Source organism: Emys orbicularis, chromosome 16, assembly GCF_028017835.1.
Source record: "Emys orbicularis isolate rEmyOrb1 chromosome 16, rEmyOrb1.hap1, whole genome shotgun sequence".
Classification (NCBI taxonomy): domain Eukaryota; kingdom Metazoa; phylum Chordata; order Testudines; family Emydidae; genus Emys; species Emys orbicularis.
The window spans coordinates 16,963,990-16,988,808 of NC_088698.1; the positions used below are offsets into that span (position 1 = coordinate 16,963,990).

General features: G+C 42.3%; 1 protein-coding gene across 3 annotated transcripts in view; it reads right to left on the reverse strand.

Annotated features, from left to right (window-relative positions):
- Window positions 1–5,020: 5,020 nt before the first annotated feature.
- ARVCF (ARVCF delta catenin family member) overlaps window positions 5,021–24,819 on the reverse strand; it is a 231,435-nt gene continuing 211,636 nt past the window's right edge. For all 3 annotated transcript variants that reach the window (XM_065417503.1, XM_065417502.1, XM_065417504.1), the window contains 8 exons: window positions 21,261–21,388; window positions 18,928–19,078; window positions 17,496–17,688; window positions 15,836–15,947; window positions 14,110–14,200; window positions 13,010–13,063; window positions 7,941–8,032; window positions 5,021–5,122 (listed from right to left, as the gene is read on the reverse strand). In XM_065417503.1, the coding sequence (XP_065273575.1) occupies window positions 5,021–5,122; window positions 7,941–8,032; window positions 13,010–13,063; window positions 14,110–14,200; window positions 15,836–15,947; window positions 17,496–17,688; window positions 18,928–19,078; window positions 21,261–21,388 (923 nt within the window). The remainder of the gene's footprint in view (window positions 5,123–7,940; window positions 8,033–13,009; window positions 13,064–14,109; window positions 14,201–15,835; window positions 15,948–17,495; window positions 17,689–18,927; window positions 19,079–21,260; window positions 21,389–24,819) is intronic.

The window sequence follows — 24,819 nt, forward strand, 5'->3', positions numbered from 1 at the left end:
TCCTTTCATATACAAAAAGAACACACAAGGTACAGAAACCAAAGCAGTATAAAATTCTTCTATGTAACAGCCTGGTTAAAAGGGTCTCCACTTATTGGTAGAACAAGTATGAAAAGAGCACCATTGTTAGAATATACAGTAAAACTATGTGTCTGGTTCACCCTCTATGGTTTACATCTACATGAAGAAAGAACACCCCGCCCATCAGAATCCAAATGGTCATAGATGGATCTGTCTTTGCCTCCCTCAACCAGCTAAGCGTCTTTGACCTCACAGGACTCTCTCACAAGGGTAAACATAACCAATGACTGTAATCTTACTTTGCTCCCAGCAACTTCACCTTTCTTAGGACCCAGACATAACCGCTCTGTGCGTGAGTGAGATGGGAAGGGGGAGCAAGTTAGTGTGTGTAGCTTGGGCATCAGTCTTTCCCTGAATCAACAGTCCTCCTGCATACTACTTCACACGGTTTTGGCAACCTATCCTCTGCACAACTATATGCGCATATATATATATTTATATATTTATTTATATATATGTATTTGTCAAATTTTATTATACTCAAGAAGATGCAAGCATCAAGAGCTTTGTTTTTTTTTTAGTTTTTTAATTTTGTACAAAAAATTAGACGTTTACTATTACAGTAATATTTTGTTTTTTGTTGTGGGTTTTTTATTTTTAAATTACAAAGGAAACGGCAGGCACTGAAATCCCAAAATTAAGTTTGCTTGATTCAAAAATGTGCTTTCCAGTCACACTGTATTTAAGAACTTGTAGGAGTAAACATGGCAACCAAATGACAATGGTAACTAAACAAAGTAAGTAAAAGGCATCCATCCAATGCTAGGAGACAGATTTGAGTCTTGTTTTCATCCTTCTCCCTCATCGGATCAAAACCCGAAGGAAATCAGTGATTTCCATTTAATACATAGCATCACCAAATAGCGTATGTGTAAAATGTGACCGTGGGGGGCAAAAATTCACCCTTGTGCAGAGAGTCTGCCTACGGCCTACCAGGTGGCTTTGAGTAGACCCTCAGCAAGTGGCTGAATTTGACCCTTACTTAAGTGTGCAACCTCAAAACAAAAAGCAACACAACAAAACCAGGATGATGATTTCTTTAAAAAATATATCAGTTCCCTTTGTAGCACTTTTCATCAGGCTCGACAGCCCAAAACAAGCATGGATCCAATAGCAACTGAGCCTATCATCAAAAATATAAGGGGCTGACCCCTCTGAAGATTACAGTATGTTCTAATGGGAACTCCCTAATGAGGAAGCTTCCATTCTTCCCCGATGTGTTAACAGCTATGGGAAATAAAATTATGTTAAAGATTAAATAACCATTAACCCAACATCAACACTTGGGGGGGGAGGGGGAAGCAACCCCTTTACTGCAATCATCATGAGCCACAAAAATAAAAAGGCAGCCAACTCCATTTCTCAGCACAGATTTCTGAATTGGGACAGTGAAACCTTCAACAAACTGTTTACATATGTGGAAATAAAAATAGAACCATTACAGAAGTCAAAAGGCAGAAGTATTTTACACCAGATTATAATGATAATATAGCACAGTGTGATATCGCTTACTCTAATAGCAGATTATACAGCTCGCATCAACTTCGCGGTCTACGTTCCAGTTCGTTCAACCAGCGTAAATGGTTTCTCTCCTTTCATTAAAATCCAACAAACCCACTCAACATTCCTGCATTTCTTGTGAAAAAAACAAAACAAAAACAAATAAAAGCTCAAAACCAAAAAAACCAAACTCCCTAATATAAAAATCTTTTAAAAATTAAATTCACAGTTCAAAACAAAACCCAAAATACAAAAACAAATGAAAAGTGCTAGTTTCCTCACGACTATACCTAACTTATATTTCAAATATTCTGCAGTTCCTCTTGCAAAGCTGTCCTCTTTCCCACCACGTGACCTTCTCTTCTCATCCTTGGCACCATCCTCATTTAAGAGTCATCTAAGAACCTAACCAGTTAGATGTAAGCTTGGATTCTTTCTTCTTTGAGGGGGGAGGGAGGTGGCTGTGTCTGGTGGGAATGTAATTGAGTTTTAAAAAGCAAATTGTCTTGCTGTAAGGCATGGTGCTCCGGGGTTGGCTGATGGCAGTTGTCTGTTTTCTCCCCACACCCTCCTAGAATCTGCAGACTGTTCACTGATGCAGCGCCCTCCGAATCTGAATGGCAGTGGTGATTAATGAGATCCTCTGTGTTGGTTCAAATTTGTTTAAAAAAAAAAAAAAAAAAAAAAAAAAAAAAAAGGTAGTTGAACTCTAGCCCTGGAAAATAAAGCCATAGCTGATTAATATATAAAATAATGCACCTTTGTTGATCTCCAGCACATACAGTATGAGCTCAGGTAGCAGGACAGCTGCAAGTATCCACCCCCCTCACCCACCCCCAATGTCATAGTTCCTTTAAGGACAGAAATTAGCAACAAACAACAAAACCAAAAATTCACCCTACGTTTAAAAAGGCACCTTCATCCTCCCTGGATGCCTTCTCCACTCCCAAGGATCACTGAACAAATGTGGGACTACTGTGTGCTGTCAAAGCTTTAAATCTCAATCTTCTGGAGCAGGGACCACGACTTCCTACTGCACCTAGCACCGTGGGGCTCTGATCTTGGTTGGAGTACTACCACAATACAAATAATAAATAATCTATGGCAACAGCAGAGCCCCCAGGGTTTCACATGTGTAGTAGTTGGATGGGGTGAATTTTCAGGGCAGTGCCCAGAGGATTCAGATGTGCGAACCCCATGAATTGTGTCTGACCTTGCTCCCCTTACTCTGGAGAGACTTCCAACTTGCTTTCAATGAGAATTTCTCTTAAGGAAGGACTTCAGGGTCAGGCCTCTGATTCCTAATGCACCAGACTGAAAGCATTGTCCTAAGGGGGCACCAGGAAGTCTAGTGGCTTTTGTGCTCTGGCTTTTCACTTTTAGAGAGCTGGACTCAACTCTTCAATCAAGTGAGCAGGAATCTACTGGTTATATCCCAGTCCCCTGGGGGTCTGCAGCGTTAAATCACCCAGTCGGTGTTCTCTCATCCAGCACGACTCAGGCCTGGAACAGTAAGAGCGCTGCAGATAAAGAGTGAGGTGCAGTGCTGCAGTGGCAAAGGGTCTGCTGGTGCTACCACTGCTCACGGCCATATGCATTTAATGCCCCAACACACATTTAAAGAGAAATAAGATCTTTTCCTTCCCCATCATTTTAAGGTCTTAGAAAAGTAACAAAGTGAATCTAAATTTGAGACCTTGGAAGGTTTCAGGTTTAAAGTTACTTGCCAAGAGTCGCCAGGAGAATGCAAAGAGTCGAGAAGTGCAGCATCACCGGGGCTGTTTATGTTGCAAAGTTACTCTGCCAGCTTCACGTGTGATTTTAAAAAAACATTCTCCCGGAGGTCTCCAAAGCCCTGCAAATTCACCTCCTACACCTACCCTCCCCCCCGCCCCCCGGTCTCCAATGCTTTATTTAGTCTGTTACCATCAGGAATTTGTGTGACGACAGAGCAAGTCTTCCAGGTTTTCTCAGGAGATGGAGGAATTGCTCTTTGAAACCAGCACCCAGAGGGGGTCAGCAAAGCAGCCAATCAGAAATTTTAATTCTTTAAAGAAGTGCTTCTTCTAGAAGTCAGCACAAAGCCCGGGAAAGGTGCCAGACTGACAGACCCATTCGTCTCCAACACAGGCCCAGGATAGACAGTGGCAGTGCTGGCTCCACAGCCTGTCAGTGGTTTAAGACCAGAAGAGGGACAGTTAGGAGCCAAAGACTGAGTAGGTACTGGGAGAACTAGGGAGACAACTTGGGTGAGGTAATATCTTTTATTGCACCAACTTCTGTTGGTCAGAGAGACAAGCTGTCGAGCTACACAGAGCTCTTATTCAGGTCTGGGAGAATTGTCCACCTAGCTGGAGAAAGGGCTTATACGGGTCTGTTATAGGCTGCAGTGACTAGAGGGTTCCAGCCCTTCCCATCAAGGAAACAAGAATGAGTCATGAACTCTGATCCCTCCTATTGTGCTGCACTTGCCTCATGACTTGAGTTTCCGTCTCACTGATTAATGTGATTTCCAGGTAGAGAAAAGGACCGATTTTCTGCAGTGCTAAGCAATGGGAGTCATGGGTGCTCCCCATCTCTGGAAATAAGGTCTTCAGGGACTGGGTAAGGAGAAGCTATGTAGTGCAATCCTCATGATGACTAAAGATATTCTTTTAGTCCACAGCCAGCCACACAGTCTGTACTACACACAAGGCGGCATCTGACGGGCTGCCAGGAGGTGTAACATGGATAACAGACTGGGCAGCAGGAGGCAGATTAGTGACAGCAGGAGTGGTAAAAGCTGGCACAGTTTTAAGGAGCTTGGCACATAGGGAAGGTAGAGAACAAGAAGGGGACCAAAAAAAGCCTTGAACGGCAGAGAAGAAGGAGCAGGAGGTGGGACTTGTGGCTCCATGTTTAAATGACTGCTGTTCTCCCCCCTTGAAATTTAATCGTGTGTGTGGTCACCAGCTTTCCCTTGGGGGACAGGACCATGGAATTCTTGGGAGCCTCAGGGGAGATCCATGAATTGTCAGGATGTACTTTTCCTGAGGGCTCAGGCTAAACCTGGTAATGAGTCGGAGGGGCGGGGGAGGGAGAGAGAGAAATGGCTGTAAACATTTGAGATCAGTCAGGAAAACTATATTCAGTTTAATTCCCATGGCCTAATAGCAGAGATCCTTCACATTTCAGCTGACAGACCATCGGTCAGGATATTAATGCGCTGTCTGGTTATTTGACAGGTTATTATTTAATCAAACAGCAGTGGTTTATTGTTTTTCATTAAAGATACAGTGTGCAATATAAACATCCCTTTTCCAATGCATTTTCATTTGCCTAAAAGGAACCAGTTAGCCATTAGCCTTGGAAAGATTCTGCAGTGATACAGATCATGCACAATGAGACAAGGTAATCACTAGCACCAATTACCATTAAAAGGACCTACCATGCATGCAAATTAGACCCAGGAGTCAACAGGCTGGGGTTTAATGTCACGGGCATCCACCAGATTCACCGAAGCCCTGTTACTCCTGTTAATGTTTTTCCTATTTGTGTCATTCTGCAGCAAACAGGGTGAGGAGTTAAAGGCAAAACAGAGCGGATTAATCAAACACAAACAAACAAATCAGTCAGCTCAAAGGATTGCAAGGGGGGAATTAGTGGAGAGAGAGAGAAAGAAACAAAATTGGCAAAGGCATGAGCTATTCCAGGCACTGACAAAAGCATTCGCGGCAGCACTTCACTTCATTGCAATCATTATTCACAAGTCCTAGCCACTCGTACAGCCTCTGAGCCACGGTTATTGGATTGTTCACCAGCTAGAAATCAGCACACACGTTTCTCTTGGATGGGGTAGTGCAAGGGGCATCTAGACTTTGCCCAACTAAGGGCTGCTTCAACAACATGACATGCCACTGAGGTGCTGCCCTCAGGTTCCTAAATCAGACTGTATTTGGGCTGCCCTCCATCTTTAACAGGGAGGAAGCACAGACTGAGGAAGAGACAGGTCCTAATGCCGTCTTAACGCAAGTAACTTCTGCTCCGATCAAGCCAAAGCATTGCACAAAGGAACCACCACTTGCTTCGGTGGGTTGCACCTCAACCTTAGGAAAGATGAAGGTGGCCTTGGGCTGCATTGTACAGCTCTGTGGGCTGTATTTGGCTACCTGTGTGTGTCACATGGTAAAAGTAATAAGCACTTGCTAATCCTCTCTCCTCCCACCCTATCCCCCTTTGCTCTGGAAGAAGCATTTTCTGTCATTCCTGCAGAACAGCATCCTAATCTTTGCAGCCATCTCCCCTAGTTCACCCTCCTCCTCAGAATCCTGCAGTGTACACTAAGACTGTGGCTGGGTGGATTGGAAAGCTTATACCATTAACCTCTGGTTCAGGCTGGGCCATCTGTTTCCATATCAGAATAACATCTGTGTCAATCAAATGGTATTTCCAAAACGGGTAACTGGGATTTAGACACCCGATTCCCATCAGTGGCAATCTCAGAGCCTTGTGGCTCAATCTTTGTGTAGCACTTTGGAAATTTACCCTAAAACATAACCATGAATAATACGAAGTGAATTGCTCCAAAGCACTTAAGATAGAAATTTCCCAGTTTGATCAGGGCTACTACACAGTAAAACAGGAAAGGACAGAGATGACAAACAAATGAAGGAAGCAGCGACCACTTCCAAAGGCAAAGGTGAAAGCAACCAAAGATTTTGTTTCCTTTCCATCTTTACTAGTGACTGTAAAGCAAAAATGCAATTAGCATTCCACATGTTCACACTAAAAGGTGATTCCCATTATATATAGCACAATGGGTGCAAGTTTAGGAAATGGATTGTACACAGACTAAATAGGGCAGCTAGTTTTAAACGACAGTGGCTGTTCCCTTGCAGTACAGCTTTAAGGGTCGCTGAGGTCTCCTAATCCCTGCACAGCCATAATCTTCACCCATTTACAGTACTGGATAATGGAAGGTCATATTAAAGTAAGATCGGAGGCTGGGCTAACCCAGAGGGTAAAGAGGTCAGTGTTTCAGTCACGCTGCAGCCACACGATGTGAGACTCCTACTCATTCAGGCTTGCAGGGTGCGTTTGGCACTGGAAGGATATCACAAGACAATGGCTTATATTAATGAGGTTGCTAGACGAGAAGCTTCTGACAAGGTGAAGGTTTTAAATAGCCTTTGAATGAAAAAGGAAAAAACTATTTGTGTCTGAACAATTAAAGTGTGGACTGTGGCTGGCCTCTACCTTTAATAGAGAGGAGGGGTAGCTATGCTCAATCCTGATGGTGAGTGTTTGTGTCCACATGTTAATATAGACAGACCATCATCACCAGGCAGGCGTACTACTGGCTCAGTCTGTGGAAACATTTTCTGCATGCCTTTGCTCAGTGCCTTGCACTAACTGGAAAGTCTTTCCTTTTCAACTGCTCGGCCATTTACCCTGGAGCATCTGGATCTTCTGGAGTTTCCACAAAACACTGAGGAGATTTCACCACAGATGCTCAGGGCTCCCTAGCACGGAGGTTCCCAACACTAGCAGCAATGTTTTCTGTCACAAACTCTTGTTTCATTGTCTGGTTTTTCCCAGTGCTGACACACAGGAGAGTATGCGTGGGTTTTTGCGAGGTAGGGAGGAGTCCCATGTGCCACTGCACTGCTGGAAGCATAAAGCAACTGCTTATAAAAACTTAGCTAAAATTGTGAATGAATGTAAGAAAAATTTAGAGTCAATTACTTGCACGCAGCCTGTTTTGGTAAACTCAATAGCCCACAATGGAAGTGGGAGATTCAAGTCTGACTTTTCAGGAAGAAAACTGCGTGGAAGAAGAGAGTTGGAAATTCATTGTAAAGAAGGCTCTGTGTAAGAGAGACTGACCCATATACAGAGTCCATGTGCAGGAGAGTCTGAGCGAGGGCTGGGAGCTATATACACCACACTGCTTTACAAAGACACACAGGCTTTCAGCTACACTCCTTTATGGTTTCCATGGTGGGAAGTAACTGTTCAATGTGACTCTTCTCAGAACAAAAGTCTCCTGCGGAGCTATACACTTTAGGGCTGGGGAATGTACCTAGATGGAGGAGCTGAAAGTGATAAAGCAAACACGTTCTTTTGTAAAACCGTTATTTACCTACAGGGACTTGAGCACATCTCAGCTTATAAAACCCTCTCCTGCAGTTGCTCCCTTATTAGACAGCAGCATTTGCTTCCATTTAAGGCTAACGAGTGATCGCTTACGAAATGGTGCCTTTATAGCGAACCATTTGCAAGCCCCTGCTGAGTACTTGCGACACGTTCCTTGCTGCCTGACACTGGATGTCCCATTCTGTAATGACATTAAGCAGCCTTTGGAATAGCTGGAAGCTTACTTTTAAAGGTTCTTTCTCCGATGCATCCCCTATATTGTCATTGGTCTTGTATTTGCGCTCTTTGTCCCGGTGATCGATGGTGGAGTACCCATCTGTGAAGGAATGACATGACAATCAGGCAGCAGCAAAACCATGGTACATTTGGCTGTTTTGCATTGTCAAAGAACTAGAGACAGACAGAGAGAGAGAGAGAGAGAGAGAGAGCATTAAACCAAAAACATAGGGATGTGCCTTCCTCGTGGGCTGATGCTCAGCAATTTTATTTTTTAACCACCTTTCTTTTTAAAAAGAACTCCTTTTATACCACCACCTCCGTGTCAAATGCTGGTATCTCATTAACAAGCAGCACAGTTTCCATTCTGGCTGGCTGCAGTGTAGTAGTAGTCTGTCCAAGGAAAGCAGCAAGCTGTTACTTCACACCCTGTGGCTAATGAGCTCCAAATCCAGCTGAAATCTTGTGTTCTGAGTTTAACAGCCTGATTAATTGGCTGGGTTCCTTCTCGGAGTGGCATGCAACAAATTCCCACTCCTTCTGAACTTGACTACAAGCAGGACACGACAATAGTTTTGAGACGTCCCCTTTGGAATGATAAGAAAAGCAGCCTGTAGAGTTTTGTGAGCTCTCGATGCAAACCCTGCTGTGCTGGACCTGCCTCTCATTTTGAAATGGCGCCTGTGGGTGATTTTTCTCCCTGACAGTTGAAAAGCACTGTGAATACATGAGTAAACAGGAAAGAAGGGGGTGGAGGGGCTTTATGAAGAAATGCTGTAATTATTTCAGAAACTACGATTCATTGTCAGAGGTTACAAATATTAATTTATTTCTCTGGTGCATCAAGTTTCCCTCATTATCAGGGACACATATATTCTCCTGCCTGCTTTGACAGCTTTGTAATCTGGGCTAAGTGACAGTCAAATTTATGGTTCTTAATAAGCTTTGTATCTCTCCATGTAATTAAAGGATCATTACAGGTTCTACTTCCTGTCAAACTGTACGCTCCAAAAAGATTTTACATAAAACGTCAGAATGCCTCATGTCTTGGCTTATTGCTTGCATTCAATAGGCCCTCTAAAATCAGTCAGTCACTCCAGATGTCGTTTTTGTGGGCTACTGGTGAAATAAAAAGTGAGCCATTTTAAGCTGCAGCACGAAAAGCTTTGTAAATGGAGTGACTCCTGGCAAACAGTCTATGGGGCAGCAGTTCTCAAAATAGGGTACACAGGCTGCAATCCAGTTAATTTATAAAAAGATGTTGGCTCAGTAAATCAACATATGCAGAATGACCAGGCATTTGAGATGGTCCATATGTTTAATTAAGATCAATATCGTATAAAAAGATAATCCATAACTACACTAATTATAATGATTAAGGCAGTGTATCAAGTACATTTGAGTTATGTGGTGCATAACTTAAACCTTGAAAACCACTGCTATACTTTCAGTTCTCTGCTGACAGTTACGATACCTAGCATCCCTGCTTGTGCCAGTTAGACCAAAAAATTCCAACCATCCACCTAGCCAACACTCCTGGGGGAGCGTACAATAAGTCATTCAGTTTCAAATTACACACACACACACACACACACAACTAGTAACTCACATGCTGATCTAAAAACTTTACAATTCATAGTAAAAGTCATGGGTACATGCTATACATTTAAATGATGATAGCACAATGGCGGTTGAAAATCGACTCTCCCAAACTCGGTTGTCAACTCAGAAGCAGCCCTTTACATTTGAAAATGTATTTAATCATATTTACTTACAAATAACAGATCACTGACATTGTGTAGCGCCTTTCATCAAGAAGGATCCCAAAGCACTTTATAAACAGGTAAACTATAAAGAGAACTGTTCACCCACCACTGAAATGCAATTGCCACGGAGATGATACATGTTTAGTGTTTAACATTTCACAACAGTTTAGGACAGGAGGTAAAGAATATCACCATATACAAATGGGAAAAAAAGTGGATATTTTAAGTAGGCAAAAAACTAGTGTTTAATCAATACACCAGCCCTCAGAATCCTAATCTTAATCAAAGTGATAAAAAATGGTCAGGGTCTTTGGGTTTACATCTGAGCTAAAAGGCATTTTGTAGTGTGTATTGTCGGTCAGTTGAACGCTGACCCCTTGTTAATGGTGTCACACATGTCAGTTCTAACGGATTGTTTGGAGCTAAAAAACACATGCTGAGTTGGGAATATATCAAGATAGCAACTGAGATAGGAAGTTTGTGCTTAGACTTATTAAAATGAGAACCATCCTGAAGGAGGCTGTACCAGTACAGTAATATCTCAGTGCCCTGAAGGCAATGGCTCTGTGGTGGAATTAACAAACTCAGTTCCTTCCATGTTTCAAGATTAATTCTAAAGATCAAATTTAATTTAGTCTATATGGAATTAACAAGCAATCTGGAGTGTGCCTTAGGAAGGTATAAGCCATTTGGACTTTGGCTGGAGGAGCCTGAGGAACGGAGAGTCAAATATTAACATTATCCATTTTCTTGGAGTTTAGTGGAGCAAACCAATTACCTAGAGTTAGTGCATTCCCTGTGAGTTGGCCTTTGAAGGTATTGGTGATGAGATACAGAGAAGTCCCAGTGACCAGTTATAGCTGATTTAAAAGTTTCCAAGAATAGGGCTCTAGATAATTTGACAGAAACCTTGGAACCTTGTTTTCTAGAGGTGGTGAACAGATCTGAGTGGACTCTCCTAGGTGAGAGATTCTGTCAAACTGCCTATCTAAGATCAATTTGTATTTGTAATACAATTTGTAATAAAGCCACATCAGTATTAACCTGCGGAACAAACGAAGCATTGATTAGATTAATATTTTTCTCTGAATACTGAACTACAGTCATCTGGGCACAGAACTTCTGATCTTATGCCCCTGACTGCTGAACTAGTTAGTACATAGCTATCCCATTGTGTGATCTTCTTTAAGTTATTGTCTTCCACAATTATTTCAGTCTTCCCTTATGCAAACTACGTATGGACAGTTTATTCATGCCGGGGGGATGCTGTCAGCTGAGATCATGGAAGGTAACATCTTTCTGTTATCCTGACTTTTTGGAAATATTGTGTTTGATTTTCAGCAGTGGCTCAATCTGACTGCCAAGTTGGCAGGTGCAGATGTGAATCGTGAGATATCAAACTATCCAACTTGCAGATTACACAGACATTGAAATACAAATATTTGTAGCTGGAAAAACTGAGGCAAATCTGAGTGTGTTTATGCTGTTTTACTAAAAGGGAACAGTTGGTCTGTCCCAGATTGCGGTGCCTTTCAAATCTCAAAGTACTTCACAGAAATATGGACTCATCCCTATTTTACAGATAGGGAAACTGAGGCACAAACCAGTCACAGCGAGTCAATGGCAGAGTCAGGAGCAGAACCGCTATCTCCTGACTCTCAGCCCTGTCCCTTTATACAGCACTGCCTCCCATGCAGCATTGCAGCCTTCATCCTGAGAACCTCTTGCCTCTGAAGTGGCTATTAACAGGAAAACCCCTGACTTTTCCCATACCAGAGGAAGGTCAGTAGAAACAGGGCTTAATCCCTGCAATTTTTTCAATTGTTGCTGACAAAGCAGCAGCTCAGGCTTTTAATTATCCTTCATCTCCATCAGGGCCCTAGCCCCTGAATAAGTTGTTCTCACATCCATGCCACAGAGTTTAGCAGCATTTCGAAAGAGGATGTCTTGCATGGACACAGCTTTGCTTTTCTCTTTAGAAGTAGGAGTTCCTCCTGCTGCTGCTATTCTACATGTGAAGAACAGACTCCAGACCACCCAGCTCTTCAGAGTTTATCTATCCTTGGTCCTTACTGCTTCATCTACTTATGCAGAATGGCTATGTATTTCATGGGGCTTCGTGGAAATCTTCTCTCACTGCAGATCCTGGTGGGCAGGTTGCATTTGCCGTATTAGGTGCAGCCGCCCCCCAGGGTGGAGGTTTTTCCAAGTACTAGTGAAATCGCCTCCCTCTGTCCAGTACTGGTTGCCATGAGCAAGGCAGCTGATGCTCACTATCTCAATGGACTGCACACCACACAGTAATGCCAGTGTTATTGAGACAGATTGCATGGATTGTACTATGGCCTGCAGCATCTTGTTCTTCACTGCCTTGCAGGCCTCAAACCCACAAGAAACTCTACAGAAGTCTGGTGAAAGGGAGCCATTCCCATAACTTGTATTGGGAAAATGAAGCCATTCTGCCTGGCTTTTGAGAGATGCCCTGGATGGACAGGTGGAGCTGAGAAGACGAGGAGAAGTCATTACTTTCTCACAGCCTGCGTTTTGTATATGGAAGGAGGAATGGAGGGTTATTTCTTCGTCCCATGCAGAACTCCCATTGAGCCAATGAGGAACACTTTACAGTTGTTGGATTGATCATGTCCACCTGCTGTTAAGCTCTACTTTGCATACAGAAAACCCTGGCACCATTCCTATCACTCGTAGCAGATTTTTACAGTCATGTGTTCCTATTTTTAAAAAATGTTTCTCTTTCCTCTCTTCTGTGAAAGATCCACATATGCAGCAGGGCTGACTAATTCCCTGACTGAATTCAGGAAAACAGTGACAATAATTACAGACTGAACAATAAAGTACTTCTTTCCTCTAGCCTCTTTCAAGTAGGGTCATTTTTCGTGCTAACCTGTAAGAACAGCAGGAAAAATGTTTTCAGACAGAATATGATATACAAGTAGATTTAAAGCTACAAAATTAGTGTCCCATTTTTAAAAAAAAACAATAGTTGAAATCTGATGTCTTTTGGGTCTCTAACTCCAGGATGCAACCACTTCAAAGCAAAGAGATTAAAATGCAGGAAGCTCTCAGTATATTTTCATGATCCTGTTAAAAAGTAGTGGGGATACCGGTATATATGCAGTATACACATTTAAAAAAACCCCAGACAACTGATCTTTTGGAAGGAAAAGTTCTGTTTTTAAATGTCAGCTTTATCCACATGAAAGAATACCTCCCAGAGAAAGCGCTGAACTTTCTCGTGAGTGACAGTGTGCTCTATTGAAATAGACAGGGGGTCGATCCGGGACTGCATTTACCTGGACCAAGTTCATCCAGAGGAATCATATCACGACTTCCAGCCTTCTCATTATCTACAAAACAGAAGCATTGAAACTAGTTGTATCATGCTTACTGACATGAAAACAGAACAGGCTGGGATTAATCACAGGGCTGGAGGAAGTAGAGGAGACAATGATTTATTGCACTCAAGAGACTATAATGAGGACACAAGAGGCTATAATGAAACAATATTAAGGTTCTGATAATTCACAAAGAAAGGTTCTGAGTTAGGCCCCCAAAGAGAATGCTAAACTGACCTCCCTCGTGCCATGGCTCTGAATCACATACATTCCTCTATCCGAAGGACGCCACAAACTTGGTGGCTGCTCTGAACCACCTATACTTTCTAGAATTTATCTCTGGACCCATCCAAGATGGGATGAGGTTCCCTTCTTTGCCCAGAGAAAAGAGCAATCAGTAGGCAATCAAAGGCCTCAAGAGGGTAATTTTAATATTGATTTCTATTTCCATCATGATCAAAATTAAAGGACTAAGGAAATCAACATGGTCTGGTGCCCTGGCACCACTGGTGCAATTATTGTCAAATCTGACAAACTAAGCACAGTTGGGTCTGGGTCAGTACTTGGATAGAATACCTCTACTGCAAAGCTAAGTCACACAGGAAACTGGGCTGGTGATTCAATGGAGGGTACGTCAAATAAATCAGCACTGAACAAATGTCCCAGGGCATTGCTAGAGGTGATGCCCTTTGCAGGAGATATAACACCAAGATCTGATGACTTGTGGTTAGTAAAAATACCATCCACTTACCACAATAGTTAGCCTGCTCCTTGGCTAAATTCCTGCTGGGTAGTTACTTCATGCCTATCTAAAATACTCCCTATAGGCTTCAACTGAATTTTTCATCCCGAACTGGTTATCATACATTTCATGCAAGGGAAGTGATCATTGCCTATATAGTCTGTAATGTCAATTGCTTCAGGATCTTTGGATAAAAGGCACCATAAAAAAAACAAAGTAATAACTGATATTTATCCAGTTAGAGAAATACACTTCACAGACATGGCAAACAGCACAAGGAAAATCATTATGGCCCACACCAACGAGCAGAACTGACCTTGGCTTTTATCCACCAGTGGCAGAGTACTATCATCATAGCCAGACTTGCCAGAAGTACCTTTGGATCCCTTTGGTGCTGCAGAAACAGACTAGAAGACAAAATGGAAGAGTAAGGATACTCAAGGTAGTTAAATCCAAAGCAGACTGTGAAGAGTTACAAAGGGATCTCTAGACAACAAAATGACAGATGAAATTCAATGTTGGCAAATGCAAAGTAATGCACAGTGGAAAACATAATCCCAACAATACGTACAAAAGGAAGGGGTCTACATTAGTTGTTACCACTCAAGAAAGATCTTGTAGTCATTGTGGATAGTTTTCTGAAAACGTCCACTAAATGTACAGCAGCAGTCAAAAAAGTTAACAATGCTAGGAATCATTAGGAAAGGGATAGATAAGAAGACAGAAAATATATTGCTACTACATAAATAAATGGTATGCCCACACCTTGAATACTGTGCACAGTTCTGATCATCTCATCTCAAAAGAGATGTAATAGAAATAGAAAAAGTACAGAGAAGGGCAACAAAAATAATGAAGCGTATGAAACAGCTTCCATGTAAGGAGAGATTAAAAAGACTGGGACTATTCAGCTTTGAAAAGAAACAACTAAGGGGGGATATGATAGAGGTCTATAAAATCAAGAATGGTGTGGAGAAAGTGAATAAGGAAGTGTTATTTACCCCTTCACATAATACAAGAACCAGGGATCAACCAATGAAATTAACAGACAGCAGGTTTAAATACAAACAAAAGGAGGTACTTCTTCACACAACCTGTGGAACTCGTTGCCAGGAAATATTGTGAAGACCAAAACTATAACTGGGTTCAAAAAATAATTAGATACATTCATGGAGGATAGCCAAGACAGTCAGGGATGCAACCCCGGGCTCTGGGTGTCCCTAGGGATCTGACTTCCAGATGCTGGGACTGGACAACAGGGGATGGATCACTTGATAATTGCCCTGTTCTGTTCATTCCCTTTGAAGCACCTGGCACTGTGCACTGTCAGAAGACAGGATACTGGGCTAGATGGACCATTGATCTGACCCAGTGTGGCCATTCTTATGTTCTGAGAAGCTGCTGCAAACAGAGTAAGAAGTAAAACCAATTTTCTAAAAAAGTAATAACTTGGAAAAAAAATGTATGGAAACCTGTTCAGACTTCACCCCCTCTTGATAAATTGATCTTCAGCTGGAATCTAATTTGGGATTCTGGGTATTTTTCATTTCACTGCAGTTTTGCTAACGATTCCTCCTTCCCTCATCACCTGGTTGGGCAAACCAGTAGCTGCTTTACAGGCCACGGTGAAAGCCAGTTACTTTTCAGACAGAGAAAGGAGCAGCAGCTTCACATAAAGAACAGTCAGATGCCCAACATGCTACATGGACTATGTCCCAAGGGAGCAGCAACAGATAAAAATGGGCCAAGTCTTTCCTTGATGTATATTTGTATGGATTAGACTTGGTACATCTAAGGTGGAATAACCCCTAAAATGTGGAAGGCACATCCCACAGATCTTCTAGATATGTACCCAGTAACTGCATTTATGATACCATAATTTTACTATAATTGTTTTATCACTAGAAAACACCGACTTAGAGGTCTTGGTCTGCCTGCCATTGTCATTAGTGGGAGTAGGGCCTGAACATGCAGTGAAGGATAAAACACCTTCATGGGACTTTCTGTGACCACTGACCTGGACTAGGACTCTGCATCTTTACCTGGAAATGGGATTTGTTCCATCCATCTTTCTGTAGGACATTTCGTAGCTCTTTGTAGCTCCAGACCATCTGAAGAACGTGAGATGCTGCCTTTGTTTCCCTGGGGGACTGGCTAATTTGGGAGACAAAATTAGAGCTTCAAACATTAGGAATGCAAACTCATTCATATGTTGACCCCTTTACGCTAAAACCCATAACTTCCTAGCAGGTCTGTTATTTCCCAAGAAGTGATGCAATATATGACAGCTCTAAAAATACATTATTTGGGCCAAATTCTGTAGTGGCTTCTATTAATGTGGGTCCATCTATCTGCATGTGTAAACACACATTTGCTCAGACAAGAGACATCTGCAAAACAGGTAGTTAAATATGCAGATGTCTGATTTTCATATGCATAGCGTGCAGGTACAGAGGCCAGTTGGATAACATTGTCCTTTTGCCTAGTAGATTTCAACAGGCATTTATATAGGTCAAAGCAGAAGTTTTGGGCACCCAAAACGCCAAAAGAAATCAATACTCAATCACTTCTGGAAAACAAGAACTTAATGTCTAAAGTTGGGGAGTCAAAACAAATCCAGAGGCTACTTTTCAAAATTTTGGTCCGAGTGTATATAAAAACTGAATTTAGCTGAAATCACTCAGTGGTTTGAAATACACTCCGTAGGACAACAAGGATCAAAGAACGAACATAACTAATTCTCACCTGAAAAGCATTTTTCTTTCATTCCTTGCCAAGTCAGTACCAGTCTGCTATACAGAGCCCCATGTGGCTTGATTTCTGGCTGACTCTTACTTAGGGCTTGTCTACATGTTGCTTTCGTCTGCACCAGCGGGGTGCAAATTTTAGTCTCGTTAGCAGGTCACGCACTAACTGGGATGCGTGGACCGTGCTGGTGCACACCAAGTTCCCTACTGTGACTACAACAACACACAGTGAGTAGGGCACTTTTAGTGCATGCCAGCGGAGTCCACACGGGCCAGTTAGTGAGTGACACGCTAGCACGAACTAAAATGTATACCCCTCTGGTGTGGACTAAATCACTATGTAGACAAGGCCTTACTGATGAAAAGGCAAAGGTTAAAGAAATCTCCAGCCAGCCTCTCAACAGTTTGTTAAAAAGGCACTTACGAATGAACTAATTTCTACTTGGCTGAAGTACAGAAGGAAGCCCTTCTCCAATCACGATACAGCTTTTCAACAGGGCTACATGGTACAAATGCATCATTTAAATGATCACTGTTGTCCTTCAGACAGATTGATCACTGCAAATCATTAACCATTCCTCTGAACAGAAATAAAGTTGCATCATTGGTATTTCAGGAATGGAGTGTCACAGGATAAAGGTCTCCTGCTTTGCAAACAGAGGTCTCAGCTTCACTGCAAATGGTGTCTGATAAATGTATGCATAATGCTAAGGCATATATCAAACAAAGAGACATTGTATCCTGAGATGACAGAACTTATCTTATTGATTTGATCTCTTAAGTCAAGTAAACCCATTAAAGCCACTGATGTAGGATTTGTGTTTATTGCATGTTTTAAGTGCTTCAGTTACACATCTGAAAGGTCAAGATGTCCGGGCACCATCACAAAGAATCACAGTGGGGTTCATGGACAGTATCCTCTTTACTTTGTTTTCTATTATAGTAAGAAACCTACCTTGACTTGCTGATAGCTACCAGCTTCTGAATGCCCTGTGTCTGGATCAGGGACCTTGCATTTTCTGAACTGTCAGTAATGATTTCATGGATGGTATTCAAGACTGCAACCACTGTATCCTCTTCCAGGTTTTTAGCAGATCTCTGTTGCCTGCTAGGCAAATTTCTTACCAGTTCACCCATGGCATAACTACCTAGATAAGGGGAAGAGCTACCATTAGTCAGACCTGATAATCATTTCAAGAAACAGCTTCCTGTCCTGAAAGCTAAAATATAAGGAAGTTCCCAAAGTCTGAAGATTTTCTAATGTAATTTCCTTGAATCTCAAGACTATTTCATACTGCATTTATCATTAACTTTCTCAAGATGTTTGAGAACGGATATCTAAAGCAAACTCATTCTGCATAATCAATACTACAGGTATCAGAGGCAAAAAAGTTTGAAACATTTATTGAGAATTTCACAGCCAACACATCACACTTTGCTGTGCCTGAGGCAAACAAGCATTCATAAACTGAGGCTAACCTATTAATGCTAATGCATGCACACAACGCTTACTCAATGTAGCCTTGTAAGAGGTCTGCAGGGGCAAGGTATGCAACAATGCATCTATTAAACTTCCCCTAAAAGGTAAGAACGTCCACTTGGCCTTCACGCTAGGCAGCACTGAAGAAAAGCCTAGGAGTCCTGGGCCCATTACTCCCAGATGTGTGTTATTTGGTAGCTACAGCTCTACACTAGATGTGGTTTTTATGAAACGTAGGCGTATTAAAGTAGAATAGGAGATTTGTATTGATTAAGCATCAGCATCTGTGCTCTGTATGCGGCACAAACATTTCCTTGCTTGGTGAGGTTACAGTTTAAACAGATCGGGCAAATCGCCCAGGAAATATACTGGGAGACCCACACAAAGGCTTTGACTTGGAGCTCAGCCTCTGCCACTTTCATTTAATGAGTAGCGGGTGCATTTTTGCTAATGTGGATTAGAGTTGGGGAGCACTGCAGAGAAGCTGAGTTTTAAGGGGGACTTGGGTACCCAGCTTCTCGATACAGGGGATAGCACAGGAGAAGGCAAACGGCTGAGAGTGGAAGAGGCGAGGCAGGGTTCATTGACAGAGCAAAGGGGGCCAAAGGGGAATCATATCAAATCAAAAAGCTATTATACTTTTGCAAATTATTTTGAGATCTGCTGCAAAGTAAAGGTTCATTTCCATTAAATCACACCATGTGTATGTATAGAAACTGGATGGGCTGAAACTGAATTTTTCGATGGCAATCCTTCGCTTGGGATGTGCGCAGTACTCCTATATAATGCTAATGGGATTTGTATGCAGAATAAACCTCAGCTTCTATACTTGACAAAAGCCTAAACAATTTTACACTGCCCATGTGTTTATGGGGTCACACTCCTGTAAGAGAAGCCCAGAAGGTACCTATGAGATCCTTATTGCGACGATCCATAGACAGATTCCTCAGTGCAATTGACACAGCTCTCACAACCTTGTCAGAGTCAGACTGGAGAAGCTCAACGAGGACTGGTAAGCCTCTCTCCTTTCGTACTGTTGCACGGATGTACGTGGACCACTGTGCGCACACAGGAAGAAAAGCAACACACAATATTGTGAATTTAGAGACCCGTTTTCCTGCATTTCTTTCAGTGATGGGGTCTGATTTTTTCCAGCATGAAATTGAAGAATTTCCCCTTATGCAAACAGTTCTTCCTTACTCTCTGCATGGCGACATGTGTGTGACTTATCCCACCGTCCATCCAAGTCCATCGTGCACCAAGCGCGAAAAGGAGGTAGATAGTATTTCATCTTATAGCTGGTGACAGGGGAGGTGGGGGGGGAGGAGAGGAGAAGACAGGGAGTGGGGAAGAAATATCTGTTCTATAAACATTTAAGAGCAGCAGAGGAAGAATATAGGCTACTATATAGGCCTCAATGGAAAATGTATTCCTCTCCATCAGAAAAGAGGTCACTTAGCGGGAACAGCAAGACATGGACAGCTCCTGTTAGCTTTTAAAAAATTACTTGTTTCTATTCTTTGTTTCATGCATGTCTGTAAATAATTATATTTTAAAAAGCGACTCCCCGTTCAAACTACTACTTCACAGACCTGGGGTTGCTGTGGATGACCTCACTTTGTCATGTCCAGAGACATTCCAGTTTTCTTTGCTAAGAGTGGACTGATTACTGTAGGGGGAGGAGGGTTTATGGGAAGGCTTTAGTGGCAATTTTGAGATGCAACTCCCAGTGTTATCTGATGAATCAGGACAATACCCAGCCCTGGGGTAAGTACGGTTACCCAGCTCTAAAAACAAGCACTGCTGAAGAAACCCACAAATGAAAGCAGCAGCAGATAAGTGGTCTAAAAAGTAACACTTGCTCATTTTAAGATTTGCATTCCCTTTAATCTCAATGACAACACTCCAGCCATACACAATTCTATTTGCCTGGGGCAAGTGAATTGTTTTTTCCCCACAGGCAAGTAAAATAGCATTAGTTTTCATCTGTTACCATCAATCAGCATGGTAAAGAGGGAGAGTAGATTTTGTGCCTGGCCTATTAAATTCTCATGACAATTTTACAATGTGGCAATATTCACAAATACCGTTTGCAAATGCCAAACAGAACTTCCATGCATCTAGCTTATCTGACAACAGGAAAGATGACAAATGTCAGAACAACTGGAGAATCAACAGAATTAAGCAATTCTACTTCTGTTTTGTCAGCAGGGCCGTCCCTACCCATACGCAAAGTACGCAGCTGCGTAAGACACCGGTGCCCTACGCAGCTGCGCGCTGCTCCAGCCCCTGCTCCACCTCTTCCACATGGCCCCCGCCCTGCTCCACCCCAGCCCTGCCTCTTCCCACCCCTGCTCCACCCCACTCCCACTCCAGCCAGCCCTTTCCCTGAGGACTGCAGGAGGGGTCGGGCCTGCACTCACGGGCGGCAGTAAGTAGAGTGACCCAGCCCCAGCTTGCTCCACTCCCCTGGCTCCCAGCCGTGCCCCCGGCGAGTGCTGGGGGGCGGTTCCCCCCTGCCCCTCAAGCCTGGGAGCCAGGGGAGCAGAGCAGGCCCGGGTCACTCCACTTCCCGCAGGAAGTGGCCAGCCCCCCCCCCCCCCCACACACACACACACTTCCCCATGGACCACCCCCCATGGAGGCCTGGTGCGTAGGGCACCAAAATGGCTAGGGACGGGCCTGTTTGTCAGTGTCTGTCTTATCTCCAATGTTGCTTGAGTGATGTTATAAAGATGCCAGTTTGGCTTTTTGGAGTTCACCCCTCCCTGTTTACAGGTAAAAACAGAAGGTAAAAATTTCACAAATGCCTAAATGACTTACCACCTAAGTCTCATTGAAATTCAGAATCATTAGGCACTTGAGAACTCTACCTAGATACCACAAAAGGGGAGATCTAGTCTATCTGAAGAGAGAGTTTGTTCTTTAATTTTAGATTAGTCATTCTTGGTAACCTTTGGGATCATGTCTCTGATTAATATTTCAATAGAAGTATACATGGAAGCCTATTTTATTTTTAAAATACTTCTATGTAACACTGAAACCTTTACTAAAAGCTAATCATTTACCCCACTTTGTTCAAACCAAAAGCTAAAAATCTTCCAAAAGAGATTCACAAAAGAAAAGTAACAGAGTGCAATTTCCAGGCTATCAAGTGACATCAGTCCTAGAGGGCTTAAAGGGAATTTCCATTGTACCAATTTCTAACTAGGATTAAGCAAAGGAGAAGGCTAGACTCACTGTCCAGTTTCCAGCACTGAGATTCTGCAAAGCCCCTGCTGCAGCTTCCAAAGTGTTGAAGTTCTGGCTTTCAGTGAGGATCGAGAGGTAGAGCCGGACCACCTCTGGCTGGTAGAGCAATTCAAAGCCTGAAGGGGGAAAAACAGGAGAGGCAACATATGGATCAATATTTGACATGTCTTTATTTCACCATGTATGAGAAATAGGTCAGAACACACTACACTGCCAGAGTAAGGATAAGGATTTCAGTTAAATCCAGCTTATTCTATTCCCACCTGCTCAAAGTGGCGCTTGCTGGAACTCAGCAGTAGGACAGACTAACGCTGCAGTTTTGAGAGCCCCTGCACACAAATTCACTCTGCTCATTTTCAGGAAGGAGAGCCCATCTCACAGCTGAGTGTTTAGAAGCTTTTGTGTTACTCTGATTCCATATATTTAATCAAACTGAGCATGTGTATGCACAGCCGGGTGACACGAGCTTGGGTCTGTTTGCACAAATTCATAGCTGCATTGCTAAGCTGGGTGTGAATTCAATTTGCACTGCTTTGTACACTCAATTTCTAGGCATGATTAATAATGCCCAAAGTGGGAGTGTACAGCATGGTCATACCATATGACCCACTCCCATGCCTGCCTGCTGAAAAGTGGCCATGGAAAGTTGGATTGATGAGAATCATCACCTGGAGGGAGGGGGAGAAATACAACTGAATAATTTCGGTTCAATTATTACACGAAGAGATATACAAGCATTGTATTAAATCTAGAGGCTGATGTAGATGGAACACACTTTAAAAGAATATTCCCAGAGTTAGTACATCAGTTTTATAGGTAAGGCACAGGACAGGAGTTAGAAGATTCTGAATCTATTTCCAGTTCTGCCACAGAGTTCCCAAGTGATCTTGGGCAAGTTATTAACAGTAACCTCAGTGTCTTCATCTATATAGTTATTATTATGCATTGTGTGTACTACTGCAGCGCCTAGGAGCCCTAGTCATGGACCAGCACCCCAGTGTGCTAGGTGCTGTACAACGTGGAAGGTGTTTGTTTACTTTGGAAAGGCTTTGTCATGTTAATTACATGAACTGACGTTTGTATAAGCACCCATTGAAATCTGAGGATCGCAGGTGCTTTTAGTCTACGGTAGTATTGTTAAGAGCATGTTTCACAACAGCTTTTTGTATTTTCCCCTAGTATCTCTCTCAGTGTATTTATAGAACTCTTTCTTCTCTCCTTTGACTGCCCTAGACAGGAATATTTCTTTTTGCTTTTTAGCCTCCCTTATTTTATTCTTGCATGCCTTATATCTATTTCCGCCAATCACAATTACCCACTTCCCACAGACGATCATCCTTTTTTGTATTTCAGGTCTTTTACTACCTTCTTTTCAACCACTTTTTTTTTTTTTTTAATCTTCCTTGTATTTTTAAATTCTATTGGTATTGTTGGCCTTTCATCTCTTATACTGCATAAATTCTTACCTCTTTTTTCTCTACACGTTATACTTAGTACCACAGCTGATTTTACACTGCTCACTAAATGTCATTTCAATCCTTTCGAAGAGGTAATGTCCTAATAGAATGCAGTATCACTGAATGGCTAGAGCAGGAGGCTGGGAAAGCCAGGATTTGTCAAGAATAGAACCACTAACACTGAATGACTAACCTTATGCAAGTCACTCAACCACTCGGTGCCTTTGTTTCCCCCCAATTGTAAAAGAGGATAACACTCAGCTCACGGGAGTGTTGTTAGCAGGGAAAAGAACTTCATTGCTATTGTGACTTTCTAGAATTCATTTGCACCACAAATTCGCTAAATTTGTGACCACTCCCCCCCTCAGTTCCCCACTACCCTCATGCCAGACCTTGTATTGCTGCTTCCACATTTGAAATAGGGAACTATCCGACATCAAGTAAAAATATTCTTTGACAATACGTGGATTGTATCCTTTTTTCCATTAGTTAATCTCTGGAATTAAACTCTCTCACTGATCATTTATTGGAATTTTGACACCTTGTATAATCTTTATATTGAAATTTTAACTTTAAACATACATCAGACAAGCCAGAAGGATAAAGGTAGTGTTACAACACACAAAACATTATCATAAGAGGGATATCAGGTCTGTATATGAGCTCATAGCTGTCTGTGGTTAAATAGTTGGCAATTCTTCAGTCAGTGTCCACTTAAGAGCACTGCTTTAGATGGTCCAGTCATAACTTTGACATTCTTGGAAACAATTCCAGGAGAGGTTCATCTTCCCCTGCTCCCTAGTTACATAGCTTATAATTTATCCTCATCATCAATGCCAGGTTTTGTATCCTTTATCTGAACCTAGACACTTTCATCTTCCTCATCTCTTCACATTAGTGATTATTATTATATTATTGATACACGGTAACCACATCACCTCCATTTCCCCCCTCCACATCCCACCTACTGCAGACAGAACCTGCCTTTAGATATTTGAATTCCAGTCACGTGTCTCCCACCATGCCTCTGTCATTACTTTTCCTCATGCATGAGAACCTCCTGTTTTTCCTGCTTGTTTCCCTGTATTTCCAGCATGAGTGTAGGAGCATCCCTTTTTTTTCTGTCTGATTTACTATCAGCACTTCCTTTATTAATTACCAGTACATTTCTTCTCAGGGTGCAATCCCTTAAACAGACAATTTGGTGAATGACCCCGCTCCCAAAATAACCCCCCCATATTTTCCTCCTCCTGCTGATTACTGCTTATTCTAAAGCCCTCCCATACCAGCCTGGCTAGCCTTGTAGGATGAGGGGGATTGCTGAAACAGGACTCCTATGAGTGCCCCTCATGAGTTGATGCACATTAGCAAAGATGAGAACCTTGTACTGATAATGCTACCACTCTGCCTAAGGGATTTTCCTCATTGGTTTCAACCTCACACTTTTCCTAAACATTATATTCACTTAAAAAAACCTTTTGTATTTTCTCCATCTGCCTTTCTGTCCTAATGAAGCCTGTTCTGCTATTAGAGGACAGACTTTGTCTGAATTATTGTAATTTCCTTCCAGTGCTGTGTGGAGCCCTCCCACATTTTTGTCCTGAAGTACTTTTGCACAGTCCTGGGAAGCACAGCTGGCCTCACCTCCATTAAGCACCTGGCTTCTCTTCTAAACCCATTTCCTGAATTTCAAGATCATCTTAATTATTTTTCCAGGTACTTGTGTAATATATGGATAATTGCCTATATCCATTTTTAAAATGGAATTAAAAAAAAGGAAGAGGATCATTAAAGATAGGTAATGAGTCAACAAGAAAAAAAAAGTCAATTGCTTTTCTTTTGCTTCTTTAAAAGGTTATTTGAATTATGGCCCCAATTCAGCAAGCACTGAAGCATATATTTAAATCCCACTGAAGTAAACAGACTTATGCATGTGTTTAAGAGCTGTGTTGAATCAGAACTTAAACAGTTTTTTCCTGGAAAAGCATGGGTTAAATTTATCTATATCCTTTTCATTGCCAAAAACAAGGTACAGCAGTCAGTTAACTGGCTGTGGTCTTTTTGCTTTTTAAGGAGGTACGAGAAACATC